Genomic DNA, 14,475 nt, shown 5'->3' with positions numbered 1-14,475 from the left:
ATCTTATTGTAAAAAAATATTTTTCATTGAATAACATGAGTTTATTTAACTTTGACTACTCTGAGCTTGTCTCAAGATCTAGACTGCACATTTCTTCTTCATTCATATGCACAGGCATTTGGCTTATCCTTCTGGAGCTTTCCAAGGCTTTCAAGAAATTTAAAGGTCATACCTGTACTGGGACACTGGATTGCATTATTCTGCAGAAACCAAGCCATTAGCTGTTGAAAATAGAGGAGGTGTGAGGATGATGATGATGCACTATTCTGGACCCCAGACAAACCCTTTTGCATCACTGGTATGGTAAAATTTCCACTGTGAGCTGTTAGAAGAACTACCTCTCCTCATTTTTCCTAAGCACGGCATGGATTAATATAATTGCATGAGGAAGGGGAGGAGCTCTAATTGAAAATCAACAGTTAAAAGTCTGTACTTCTTTTTCAGTTGCTTAACTTTACTGTTTGCAACATAAAATTATAATCTGGGACTAACTGTAATTTCATTCGCCCCTCCACACCTATGGGGGGTGTCATGAATCTCCAGACAGATGTTCTGTAGCTCCAGTGGCAAAGTGCTGGTGAGAGGAGGTTGAGGAAGTGGAAGATGGAAAGAAGTCTAAAATGATTATGAGAATTACCAAGGGTTAAAACCAATGGGTCTATGGGAGGGCAGTAGTAGACAAGGCAGTGTTTTGGTACTTCAGCATTCAGGTTTAATATTGACTGAAAACATTAATCTTACCAAAATCAAGCCTAGGATAGATGTCCTCTGTCCCTCTCATCTACATGAAAAAATGTAGGAAGCATACCATTCTTACAACATCCCTTACTTACAAGACTTTACACGTGGAATTTTTTCATATATGCATTTATTTTAAAACATAAAAATAAAGGGGGGTGGGGGGAGAAAGTATATAGGTAAAGAAAATCTAAATATACATGTGCCATGGTCCAAAAGGCCCTATATTAGATTCTTCAAAAGTGGAGGAGAGAAATTTATTTCCAAATCTCAATCCTGAAAGTATCCAGCAGGATCTCTTTATGCTCGACTCCCCTCCATCAACTCCACTTCCTCAACTTTCTCCAAGGCCTGCAGACTCCAAATTTTAGGTCTTTGGATACAGTGAAAAGTTTGGAGGCAAACAGACTGAAAGCTGGTAACAGAAGGAAAATATAACATGATTGTTATCAGCCAAAAAGCCTTTTCTAACTCATTTTTGTATCATCTGTGTCCATCCCACATGGACATGCTGTGCATAAAACAAAAGTTTGTTTTCTGTTCCCTTTTTCTTAAAAACGCCACAAGATGACAGTCATACCCCACCTCCCCTGAAATAGAACAACTCAGCCAGGTGCACTCCTTTCAAAATGCCTTTGACAACTGGCTAAGCAAACCAGAGGAAATATTTATCAAAAGAGGCACCACTTTATCATCCTTTTAAGGAGCAACAAGGAAGTGCTAGCAGCACCTAATAGCCTTGACTTCAGATTTCTTCTACTCCCTCACCAGTGATAACAAGGGGGACAATGTTCTCTCCTGCTGTTGTTTCCTGAATAGTGTGGGTGCTGGAGCCTTTGAAGGAGGACTGGAAGAAGGAGTCCTGTCTTCCTCTGATTCTTATTTCTACATTCTCGTGCACTGATGCTGCCCTTCACACAGTGGTAGCAAGTCCATTTAAATGACAATTTTTTGTCCCTTAAATTTTCAGCCGAATTAATCTTTAACTATGTCGCAGTACAGGTGTGTGAAATGCTAATGCTAAGAGGAACCAAGGAAGAAAAGGACAAGGATGTATAAAGTGCTTCTTTTTGGAGGCAGCACCTAGTTTAAGCTATTAAGAAATTGTGGAACAACTTGTTACCTAACTACTAGGAGTGGTTCCAGAACTTGCCATCAGTTTTGAGTATTTAGTGCATAACTGTAGAAAGGCACTCTGCTGGAGGGAAAAGCTATCACTAACATTCAGAAGCTGGCTACTCCGACTACAGATGCTACAAATTCATGAGATACTAGTTTAGCAAGACAACTACTGCATTAAGCTAGCAACATCATTATTTATATTATTTACCTGAAGGTTTTCAGCATCAGGGATTTACCCAAAACCTCACTTACCTATAAGGAAACAGCACCATGAGTGACCCGTGTTGGTCAAGAGGAGATGTGGATACTGTGCACATATATTTTCATGTCTCAGAGGTGAAACAATTGCCTCCTTAGTTATATTACATTCCATATTTTGAGGTGAAGTGACTTTTATATCAAAACTTGTCCAATAAAAGTTAGGAGTTGTCTGTTAAGATTTTTCTTCCCCAGAGGTTTAAGGGGCTCTTAAAGAACATGGAATATTTGTCCCCAAATAATTTTATGTATGAGGAGTCTTAGGTTAATACATAATCTGGCACACAATTCAAGAGTGACTTCCTGTAGTAGCTAGTTTGTGGTAATGACATGTCATTTCTGCAGATTGTGTAAACTGCTGGCTGTTTTCACACTTCAATAAAATCTGTTTGCAGAGCTTGTACTTCTCCTTTCATTACAATTAGGCAGAAGTTCAAACAACAAAACTTTATTGTTCATGTCTGTAAGTTAAATAACAACTGCAAAGTATAAAATGCTTTAAACCAATATAACAATGTGCAAAACACTTCTAAGTTCTACTGAAATTACAATGTACTTTCAAAGTGACTGATGTGCAAAGGAGTCACAAGTACTGTCTGTTTGCAAGTCTCCCATCTCCTCTCCACACACCCCTTATTTCATGTCTAAGCGGTTCATCATGGAACATATGAGAAAGAGCTTAAATGGCTAAGCTCTGGGATCAAACACTACAAATATATATACATTCAAACTGTGCTTTGTATCTTATATTCAGACCAAAAAATGTTAACAATCTATTTCTCTCTTCCAACTTTACAAAAATGTTGAAATCTCATTTTTTAGAGATCAAGATATATATGAAGTTCTTTAAAGTTGTAAACCCATACTAAAAGTTAATTGGCAACACTGCTGCAGAATATGAACTCAACTGGTGAGTTTCTTTGCAAGTATCTTTACTTACCATCTTTGAGCAGTGAATTGGCAGCAGTTTTGTCCAATTAGTTTTGACATGAATGAAAGATGATAAAGCAAACTGTTTAATCAGTACTTAAATCCTGACTACTTTTAAACATCCATAAGACATTACACAGAATACTAGTACTCCAGTTTTAAGAGATGATCCAACACTTTCTGAGAAACAATGCTCAACTCCTGGCCTCCAGTTTCAACAATTATACCTGTATATACAAACCCCTTTTAGGTAGTTGAGTTCAGGTCTTGGAAGCAACACTGGGAGCTGTGACTTACAGAGCTCCCGTTCTCTGGCTGATAGGTGGGGGCACCAGCACAAAGAACAGTGCAAGTGAGGCTGATACAGTGCTGCATTTGATAGTTTGTGCTCCAAATGTGCCACCCAAGATAGCTGGCCTGCAGTGGCCTCTCCTCCTGACACACCCAGGCTCCTGCACAGGCCTATTTACTACTTCCTTTCCAAATGTTAAACTTCCCATATCTTTATTTGCATTTACAAAGCTGTGGGTATTAATATTTACAGCTACTCCATATTAAAGATCAGCAAGCTTTACTAAGGCAATAACAACCCAATTAGATGATCAGTGGCTTTGCTTTAGCTAATTTTAAAATTTGTTCCTAAAATCCAAGGCACAGTTCACTGGTGTGGCAATGGACAAAACTCCATCACACAGGACACCCACTTTCAAAACACCTAGAAAGCTGCAGTGTTTCAAAGTGCATGACAGCTTTATAAAAGGCTGGTGACTGCACAGCATATGTTTTCTGGTGGAGTTTTGTCATGTACTAAGGCAGGAGGAGATGTGCTGAGCTACCTAAAAGGCCATATAAAATCCTGCCTGCCAATTTTTCCTTCAAAAATTTGCTAACATCACATCCTCTCACTTTCCATGAAAAGATGGTGGAGGATATTGAAGTTGCTTCAACGATTTGTTTGAGAAGTGCCTGTTTCTCTCCAGCCATCATTGAACCAGTTGAAGGCATATAAAAGTCAGCTCCACTGACCTCTATACTTAGGAACCACAACTGGCCATTGAAACCAGCAAGCATCTCGTTCTTTCTGCCTCTTCCTCAGACCTCCGGTGACTCTTCATTACAACAGATGTTCAGTATATCATCCAAACACCCAGTGGAGTATTTAATGAAAAATGTTTTTTACAGAACAGTGTTATTGAATTCAAGACATAAACCTCTTTATTCTATAGTAATTGTGCTTATCAAGATCATATACTGGAATGGGAAACTCTTCCCTCTCCCCAACTATAGGTTTGGTTTGTGAGGGTTTTTTTGGAGGGTGGGCTTTTGGTGGTGGTGGTGTTGTTTGTTTGGTTTGGTTTTTTTGAGGGTTTTTTTTTGTATTTCCCCTCCCCTCAAGAAAGAGGCATGTGACCATGGAGTAGCCCTTGGTGTTCTAATCACAGGACCTGTCTCAAAACATTTTGTGACAATGAGACATGGAAGGGGTAAGGAGAAATAAAGCAAGCAGTTGTGTAAAGCTCTTCTATCATTCTCAGACCTAACTGAAGCCAGTAGTACCAAAGTGAGAACAAAAAACCCCTTCAACATTATAAACGCTAACCATTCATCAGTCAGTCCTTTCTTAAAACTTAAACAAATAAATAAAAATTTAAAAGGCAGACAGTACTTAGGAGGCTAAGCCTTTGCTAACAATGAAGCCACCAGAACCTCTTGAGCACAGATTAGCAAACTAAGTAACCTTTTGGGAATTCTCCCATGCCATTCAGCTAGTAAACAAAGCTATTCCATTCCTTGACTGATGGTCCTTGCAGAGTTCCTCCTACCTGAGACAGCAGCAGGGACATTCAGGCTGGGGTTCTGCTGTGTTCCGTGCTCCCTCTTCTGGCACCCAGGACCCACCAGAAGCCAACAGCAGCCTCGGGGGGAGGGAGGGATAGGGGATGTTGGGAGGCTACCGCAAATGCATCCTGTTCTATTTCTGACTTTATCAGGGATTTACAGAGCAGCGAGTTTCTTGTATCAAACTGGTGGCCTCTAACGAAGTGCTTCCCATTTTCTGAGCTCCAAATTCAAGCTGCTGAAAAATAAATGCAGAAATATCAAGGAGAATCTACTGTATGCATACAGCCTTCTCAGCACTGCAAACCCTCTGAGGAACAGAGCATCCCAATAACGCTGCACCAGAAAAAGCCCTAATAATGCAGACAGGACCACAGCATGTACTCAGAAGTTCAAGAAAAAGCCTATTGCTGAATTTAACACAGCTCTAAAATTATGGCTAGAACTCCTACTGCTGAACAACCTCTACCCTCAAATAACCTGTACATTATATTCAGTGAAACTGTGCTCTGATTAAATGAAAACCAACCCAATTTAGCAGCCATTCTTTTACTGAATCCCTCTATGCCTTAGCTTTCTCAGCAATATAGTGATGATAATGCTACTAGTTCAGAATTTTGGGAACTCATTAGTATGAGCATTCACATACTCTCCTAATGATTACTCTAGAAAAGCCTGCAGGAAAAAAAAAAAAAAAAAAAAAAAAAAAAAAAAAAAAAAAAATCTGTGCTCAGGTAAACACTTAACATCATGCAGATATAGAGAAATAACTTTTCTGATTTTTGATTGAGAAGTTTCCATCTCAAACTGAAGTATCATGCATGCATTAAAAATGATCATATAATTAAGGATTTTCATGATATACATGCATGATGTCACAGATGGAAAACTTAAGCAATGAGCATTGAATTCTTCAACTTAATTTTCATATATATTAAGGTTTGCATGCAATTATACATAATTTTATGTTCAGATGCTAACAGAAACTATTAGACTTGTATTTATCTGGCAGATAAAATATTAGTAAATTGAATGTCTATGTGTTTTCTTCTATAAATAAATAAACTGATCCCGAGATTAACTTGGCTACAGCTAGTTACCCAAATATTAAAAAAAAATATAAAAACATCTTTGAAAATTTAATTAGCATATTTTGGCAAAAGGAGATGATTCCTCAGAACAAAAATTAAATTACATGGGGAAATCCGTATTATCAAGCACATACTATAATTTCTGTATGTTACTGCAAACATGACATAAACACTTAAGGCTTAAGGATACACAACTTCATTTTCATAACTTCTAAGCACAATTAATTCCAATAGAACACCACAGAGGCTCTGTAATAGCCTGGAAACCTCTCAAAGAAAAAACTATGACATTATTTAATTTTCATAAAGCAAAATGAAGAATGAGCCTGGACTTACTAAAATAGAAGTAACAGATAAAACATAATATTCTCAGGGTTTCGTTCACAGATAGGCTTACTTCACTTTTATTGTCTTATAAATCTAGTCAAACTTGTAGCATTAAAGAAAAAAATAACCTATTTTGACTTTGTAAAGTATCACTAGAGTAGCTTTGTGAAGGGTAAAAAAAAGACAGGAAGAAGTTTCATTCTGAGAGACCACTCTGTAACATCAGGCCACTCCTGTTTATGCTGGGGAATTTACTACAAGCAGTCTGTGGTGCAGCATGTGACTCAAGCCACTGGGAAGTTCATGTTCAACAAACTGGAATAAAACACTCAGAACAATAAAGAAGTCTCATTTCTTGATATGTAATAAAGGGCAAATAGTATTTAAAATTCCCGAATCAGCAAAAGATAGAAACAAACTTTAGGGTAAATGCACCTAAGGCGATCTGTAAAGTCACCTGTGACACTGCTGGAAAAACACATAGAGAGGGAGTTGTCCCACTCAAAATTATCAGATTTTCCTCACTCTCTTGCTCAGGTCCCCATTTTCTTTCATCTCCCTTTTTTGTTCTTCAGCAGGACTGTTAGAATTTTTCCAGCTTCTTGACTGTTTTCTGTTCCGTGTGATGGAATTTCATGGAGGGAGGAGACCTTCCCCCAGTGTGCTGTTTCCCCACTCCGCACACAAGCTAGATAAGGACAAGGCTAAGCAGACTGGCTTGCGTAACACGTTTGAACACGGCTACACCCCAAATACCCAGACTGCACTTTTGCCTCTTGGTAAAGGGTTAGGGGACTATGCTCACTCTTCTCTGAACACTGGTAAGTGCATCTCAGCTCAGCACCAGACACTGACTCTCCTCTGAGCATCAGCTGCTCTTAAACATAAAGACCCTGAGAGCCTCAGAAGCCCCAAAATCAAGAACTGATAGAAGATACAGGAGCATGTACATGCACACCATTTCTGCATTTCCCTTTGTAAAGAGAGTTTGCAGCAAGATTCTGGGTAAGACATCTCACATTAAGGTTCAAAATTCAGAAGTAGTAGCAGCTCAGCCTAATAAACATTTTTATAATATCTGGAGATTAACAGTCATAGATTTCCCTAAGAGCTTTAAATGCTATCCTATTTCTGCAAGCAACTGGAACTGATACTCAACTACATTTGATAACCCTTTGTAGTAAACAACTTCAGAAACGATTTTTCATTAGCTTTTTTCCCTAGTTATATTAGACATGACTGTAGGTAAAAATTAAGTCCTATGTTTTTTAAAGAGCGATTTTCAAATCAGCTATCATAGCAGCATTTGACCAATGCATTAAGTTTTAGGGGATTTGTTTTCCAGTTATTCTGAAAAGAAAAATACTTCCTTTTATCTGGGCAACACAACTGCATTCAATGCAATGCACCTACCTATCAGCAGTCTGTAAGGCCAAATCTAGATTAAGCATATCACCAACAGATACACTGAGAATCATCATTAAACAACAACAAATTTCCTTCTTTTAAATTATATCTGTGGGTATTCATGTGTTTTCACTGCTTTAAGTTCTTGATTTGCTTGGGCAATTTTAATAGATTACTTAGCTTGTATGTTATTTGGCCAGTATTTCTTTTATTTACTATTTAAGTTTTCTGTAGTGTTCTTCTAGCACATACATTGAAATGCAAAAATTGTCACATGTATTGTCTGTCCATATAGTCACAGTTGCACAAATTACTTCCCTTTTCATTTATGCCCATATAAAAGTTAGGTAAGGCAACTGCTTACTCAGGGAAATTTCAACATAATTTTAGTTACTGTTGACTGTCATTTGAATTGGTTAAAATATAAAGATGAGACAGTGCTATGTGACAAGGAAATATTGCTGGCATATCTGCAATACTGAGAACTCTCCTGCTAGTAGAATTTCACCACTTTTACTTATAGCAAACATCATGAAGTTATTAGGTTTGATTTTGCTTTAAGTTAACTGGACCTTCCCCATCCAAATATGACATGGTAATTCTTAATCTACAAAAACCCTTTGCCAAATTTAATCTGATCATTTCTGTATTTCTGAGCATGGTTCCTTTTTAACATTCAGAAGAACTCTCTCAGTTTTGCATCTCAATCAAACTTTCACACATTCAACCAGAAACATGAATCACACTAGTGCTATTTCAGGGAACAGTGTACAGCTATAGTGGCAGGGGGAAGTGTGCCATCTACCAGATCATACTGTCACAGAGGTCATCGTAAAGTAATGTGCGAGATTAAAGGTAATTTACTAACACCAAATACCTATTTTTTTTTTTTTTTTAAAGAAAAAACCTGCACCTGTTTGCTGTCAGGACATTCATGACTTCTGTGCTACAGACCAATGCTTGCTAGAACATCAAACCATTTTTTGTCATTGAGGCCCTAATCTGTATTACTTAAAGCAGCAATTTTATTTTTTTTTTTTGCCTGCAAGAAAACGGTATGAATTTGACAATCTTTCTAAATTTACTGCTGAAGTATTGCCAACCCAGAGTGTTCAGAACACCTAAGTCAGGACCCACAAAAGAATTAGGATTTCAAAGATATGACAGTTTTGAAATCAAGTGGGAATGCATTTACGTATTTATTTTTACTTCTCCTTCAGTTGCATTTAAGGTTTTCCTGCTTTGTGTTTCATACTTCATTGCACAACTGAAAAACCATCAACTCTGAAGTGTTTATAATTTAAGAGTTTAGAGGACCATAAAATTCACTAATTCCAAAAGGGGGACCTTTGTGAAGAAGAGCAAGTATTAAAAAATTACAATAATACAGATAACATTTTTTAAAGTGTTTAATCAATTTGGTTGGATATTTTTCAATAGTGCTTATATAGCCAAAATTTCCCTGTTTTATTTCCTGAGTGTTAATACCATAAAGTAGAAATGAGGAAGGTGCACATCCTGTTGGAAGATTTAGGAGGGTGTCATAAATTACTTAAATAAACAGCTTAAGAAGGTGGGTCTTTTCAATGTAAAAGTGTTACTAATATTTTTTTTTTTTAAGATTATCTAACCCAAGCCTTCTGAGTTAGTTAAATTCCAGTAACTGCACTGAAAATTGTGCAGAATAAGTGTGCAGAAGTAGCCTGTAATGCTAGATCTCCACTTTTCCACCTTTGCTATGCTGTTTAGCATTTAATTTCATGCATAAGACCTTTCACTTATGATTTAACGATGTACCATTGAAGAATAGTCACTTATGGTCTACAGTAAGCAGCAGAACCTTTAAAAGAAACTAAAATGTAATAAAGAATTTTAAAGTATTATTCAGTAAGAAGGGGTAGGGCTTACTGAGTAAACACCCCTTGTTCATGTGCACGTTTGCCACAGCAAGTTAAGCAAACAGTGAAGTCTTTAGCCCAGCATATGCAGTTACTCCAACACTTGAACATTTTTTATTAAATATGATTGAGCTGCATGTTACTAAAATTTGCCAATTCTGCCTTTCCAGCCCTCTCCTTTACCAGAAGTTTATCCTGTAATTCTTGTGCTTATTTTTACATTGCACCTCTATTATATGCTGTCTGCAGTCTTAAGAGGGAATTTACTGGATTCTCTACCCCATCTAACAGGCTGCATTTTCAAAAACCATGTATATAGCACATGTACAACACAAATAAAATTAACTTCTGTTTCTAAGAATTTACAGTTTACTGTTTAATACAAGTAGCATATAGCTAGTGATACTAGTTACACTCATCAGAATATAATGTTACCACAATTCAAGAGCAGCACAAGCAAAAATGGAAATGAGCGAGAATATTTCACCCACCAGAAAGCAGATTTTGTGACACACTGACAAGAGCAGCTGTGGCCTGTTCTCTGTAAAGCAGCAATAATGCAGATAGGTAGTAAGCACAAAATTTAGTATAAAAGATTAAAAAAAAAAAAAAATTGAAACTGTAACACAGGATACAGCTACCAGAACATTCACTTAACATAGCTGAACTCAAAAAACCCCAGCCAACAGAGAGAGAGGCCAAAAACCCATGCAAGCAGCACTGAATAGTGACAATTCAGGTACTGGACCTATCCTGTCTGTCTGCAAGAACTGCGTAACATTTATACACTGAAATTCACTGTATACGGTAATATTTAAAATCAGAACAGGTTTTATTTTGCAAATAAACTCAAATTGCACTGACAAATACTATACAGGGATGAATAAAAGGATCTTTTTCTACATAGCAAATTTTTTCATTTTCCCTACTTTTGATCATTGACTCTTTAGTATGCAACAAGATATTTCATAATTCCTTAATATCAAGGTAATTTCGGTACATTTAAAAATTATAACTTCCACCAGAAATAGGTAATTTCCTTTATTTAGTACCATTAAAAGCATGCATATTAAGACAAATATATCAGAAAAAAAAAGGTCTTAATGCACAAGCCTCTTCTCTACCTCTAAAAACGGAGGAATCCCGTTTACAGACATGAAACAAACAAACCCGGTGGTGTCATACTAGAATTAGCTTCACGACCTTATCGTAAGGGATCTCCACCTGTTTCAGCTGTAAGCCGAATAACCAAGCTATAAGAACCAAGACATCGTTAATGTAAAATTGTAATTATTACCAAGCTGGCACCGCAAGATCAGAGTCCAATACAGACATTTTGTACCTTGGTGCTGGATAATGTTACTTGAAGCATCAGCCTAATAGCCGGTTTATTCATAAGGCACGCACTAAAATGAAACAAACAGTAATTAAGTGCCGACAGTGACCTAGTTAGCTACACAAGGAGCTAGATCGTCCTGCCATTCATTACAGGTTCGCCGGAATCCGACAGGAACGGTCCCGCCCGCCCGGGCAGCGCGGGCGCGGGGCGCAGCGCCCCCCGTGCGGGCAGCCCCGGGCTCCGGCCCGGCGCCGCCAGCCGCTCCCGCAGCCGCCGGCTCTGCGCGGCCCCCGGGTCTCCGGGAGCTACGCCCCGGCGAGGGCAGCGCCAAGGCCGCCTGCCTTGGCCTTCGCCTTCCCCTCCCCCGCGCCGCAGCTCCGGCAGCTCCGGGCTGGGATAACGCAGCCTCTGACTCGCTCACTGCTCGCGTCCTCCTTCACCTCCCTCTCCTCCCTCCCCCAACGCGCGCGCTCCAGAGTCTCCGCTCGGCGGCGGGAGGGCGGTGAAATCCTCCGCTCTCCTCCCTCCGCGCTCCGTAACGCGAACGAGCCGCCGCCTTCTGTTCCTCAGCCTCGGCCAAGTCGGCGTTTGTTGACAGGCTCTGCCGGGCACAAAATGGGGCTGCCGCTTCCATGGGCGCCGCCATTTTGTGAGAAGCCGCCGCGCTCTCTTGCAGCAGCCGCAGCCTCAGTCGCGGCAGCCCAGGCGCGCCGGAGCGGCGGCCGGGGTCTGTGTAATGGTTGAATAAAGTGACCCCGTCTAGGGAATCCCCGGCTGACAGTTACGTAAGGGACCGTGCGCAATTGCTGTGCTTAGCATGGAAACCCACCTAGCCCTGCTACGCAACTTGCCTGTCCTCCCCTCTGCCTCCCGCTCCCCTCACAGAGCGCCCGGGCGAGTGGTGACTCACCTCTGCCGACCGCCCCTCGCGGAGGGGAGACCCCCTGCTTTTAAGGAATTTTTAAGGCATGATTAAAAACCACCGCCCTCCCGTGAAGGGAGGTTGGACTGTGTGTCTAAAATAGCGATTTAGCCCCCCAGTCGCTTGTTTTAAACCTTTCTGATTTGTATTATCCTGGCTTTGCCAGTCTTACGCATACTGTAGCTGAAATAGCAGAAGCTCAGAGTGTCAGAGACAGGAGCTGCAGACCAAGATCTGAAGGTCTAATTTTAGGGGAAGGGGAGGGGGGAAGGCTCTTAATGCTATAGTGAATAAGACACTATGCATTTCATACTCTGCAATCCACACACCACCAACTTTTGGTACAGAGTATTAATTTGAAACTCGGGTATTTCTCTGTCCTTCCCCCCAAATCATGAACCCAGGACAAATCTTACCAAGCATTATTCTGTCTCTATATTCGAGCTGAAACAGCACTCAAAAGGAAAAAAAAAATATTTGAAAAAAAAAATTGTTTTCTGAAGTTAGTACATAGAGTAGAAAAGAATTGCAGATTTCCTTCAAGTGCTCACTGGAGGCCATAATGTGCCATTGATTCTAAAACACAGATCCTTACTGACTTTATTGAGTTCTGCTTAAAAACCCCCAGCCCTGTAGGCCTGATCTAGCTTTGGATTTCAATATAGGGTTGTGAGGGGCAAATGTTCCTTCAGAGCCTCTTAAACTGGAGCAAGCACTCACCTGCGGCTGTTTGCATGCCAGGGAAGGGCAAATGCCCACCGGGGCCACCACTTGCTTTACCTGAGGAGAGGAAGTTTGATGGAAGGCACACTTCACCCCATGGGCCCCTTCCTGTTTAGCCCAAGTGGCACCAAGCTCCACTACGGTCAGCGTGCAGGTGTTCTCCTGGTTTCCCATTGGAAAACACGTCAGGAGGTTAGTGTTTACAAACACTGCGCACACCACAGGCAGAGGGGAAGCAGTGCCACTGGGGGCTGCTGCCCATCCGGAGGGCCAAGACCTTTCTCCTCCATTAATGGTGCTGCATGTTCCATTTGCCAATGTACAGAAATATATGAGCTACTTATATTGTACACAGCAGTCTTGAGGCACTTAGATTACAGGCCACAGGATCTCAAGAAAAAGAAAGAAAAAGAAATATTCATGGAGTGACCCTGAGCCTAGGATCCTGCTGACAAACCTCTCCGGGACAACTCCTTTGAGGAGTTTTAAAGCCCTCATGCCTCGAAATGAGGGGTTCCTGCTGCCCTCCCCGCCCCCGCCGTGCCATCCGGGGCGACTTCCTGCCCTTGGAAACACCTCGGCCTGGGGGACTCGGAAAGTTTTCCGAAAGTCCACAATCCCACCAGTGCCCCCTTCGGTTGTTGTTTTCTCTCCCCTTGAACTCAGGGCGTTGGGTTTAGTCCAATTAAAAAATTCGTCCCCGCTTTCCAAATCCACCTTTCCCGCCCCCCCGCCCCCCCCCCCCCCCCCCCCCCCCCGCCGGCAGCCAGCGGAGAGAGGCCGGTCGGCGCGAGCCTGGCACGGGAGGGCCCCGCACCGGCCCCGCGCCCCGGAACAGCCGGTAGTAGCCGTTTTTTTCCTCCCTCTTCTCCCTCTCCCTCGCCTCTTTCCGCCCGGCTTTGTGTGAAGTTTGCGGCACATTGCAGATGAGCCCTTAGCGGCGAGAGGAGCCTATTGTTCCCCGCCAGGAACTGCTTGCTGGGGCTGTGCTGGCTTTTGCCTTTGGAGCTGCCTCCTGCAGTACCGGAACCGGCCTCCGGGGCCCGCTGTGTCGCGCTCTCGTCCAGGCAGAAGCACGGCGGCCTCAGATCTTTTTGTCTGAGCGAGAAGAGAAGTGAATCCCGCTGCCGCCGCCACCGCCGCCGCCGCCGTAGCTGTACAGTGTGTGTGTGTAAGGGAGCGAGCGAGGGAGCGAGCGAGCGAGGGAGCGAGCGAGCGAGGGAGGGAGATCGCATGGAGCCGCGGCTGTAACACACACACACTGTCAATACCTCACTCCGGCTCCCCCCCCGCCCCACCACAACAGTAACCCAATTCATTGTGTGATCCAGCAGCACCATGTTGAGTCTCATGTGCAGGCTGGATCGGCTGGGTTTGTGGTGCTGAGAGAGGCAGCAGCCGCGGGAGGAGGAATTACTGAGAGGTGCCCCTCTCCCTCCCTGCCTCTTCGCCCGTGTGTTGTGTGGAGACAGGACTCGCAATTACCACACTCTCGGGGCTCCCTTATTCCTTTTAAACTTTTTTTTAAACAAGCCCCTCTCCATGGCTGATCCCCGGCCGAGCACGGGCACCTGGGTCTCTTAAAGACAAGGAGGAGCCGGGGATTGTTGTTGTTGTTGTCGGCCGTTTTTTTTTTTTTTTTTAATTGGATTTTTTTTTTTTACGAGAACCTTTTTTATTACAAAAATGGCAAATTCGACGGGTAAAAACCACGCAGACCAGCGGAGAAAGGGACTCGCTTTCCTGGACGAGCTGCGGCAGTTTCACCACAGCAGAGGGTGAGGAAAATGGGGAGATGGAACGGGAGGGGGGGAGGCTTTTAAATCGACCAGATCCAACTTCCAGCCCCTTCCCTGAAGGACACGGCAGCCCCAGCGAGGG

The 14,475-nt window shown here is 41.9% G+C and overlaps 1 protein-coding gene across 1 annotated transcript in view; it reads left to right on the top strand.

The window, feature by feature from the left end:
• Positions 1–13,419: 13,419 nt before the first annotated feature.
• Positions 13,420–14,475, top strand: part of ARID2 (AT-rich interaction domain 2) — a 93,101-nt gene continuing 92,045 nt past the window's right edge. The window contains exon 1 of the mRNA XM_056515671.1: positions 13,420–14,372. Within this exon, the coding sequence (XP_056371646.1) occupies positions 14,281–14,372 (92 nt within the window). The 5' untranslated portion in view covers positions 13,420–14,280. The remainder of the gene's footprint in view (positions 14,373–14,475) is intronic.

Source organism: Oenanthe melanoleuca, chromosome 1A (assembly GCF_029582105.1).
Source record: "Oenanthe melanoleuca isolate GR-GAL-2019-014 chromosome 1A, OMel1.0, whole genome shotgun sequence".
In the NCBI taxonomy this organism is placed as follows: Eukaryota; Metazoa; Chordata; class Aves; order Passeriformes; family Muscicapidae; genus Oenanthe; species Oenanthe melanoleuca.
The sequence above is the reverse complement of the archived record's forward strand: the minus strand, read 5'-3'. Positions and strand labels throughout refer to the sequence as shown.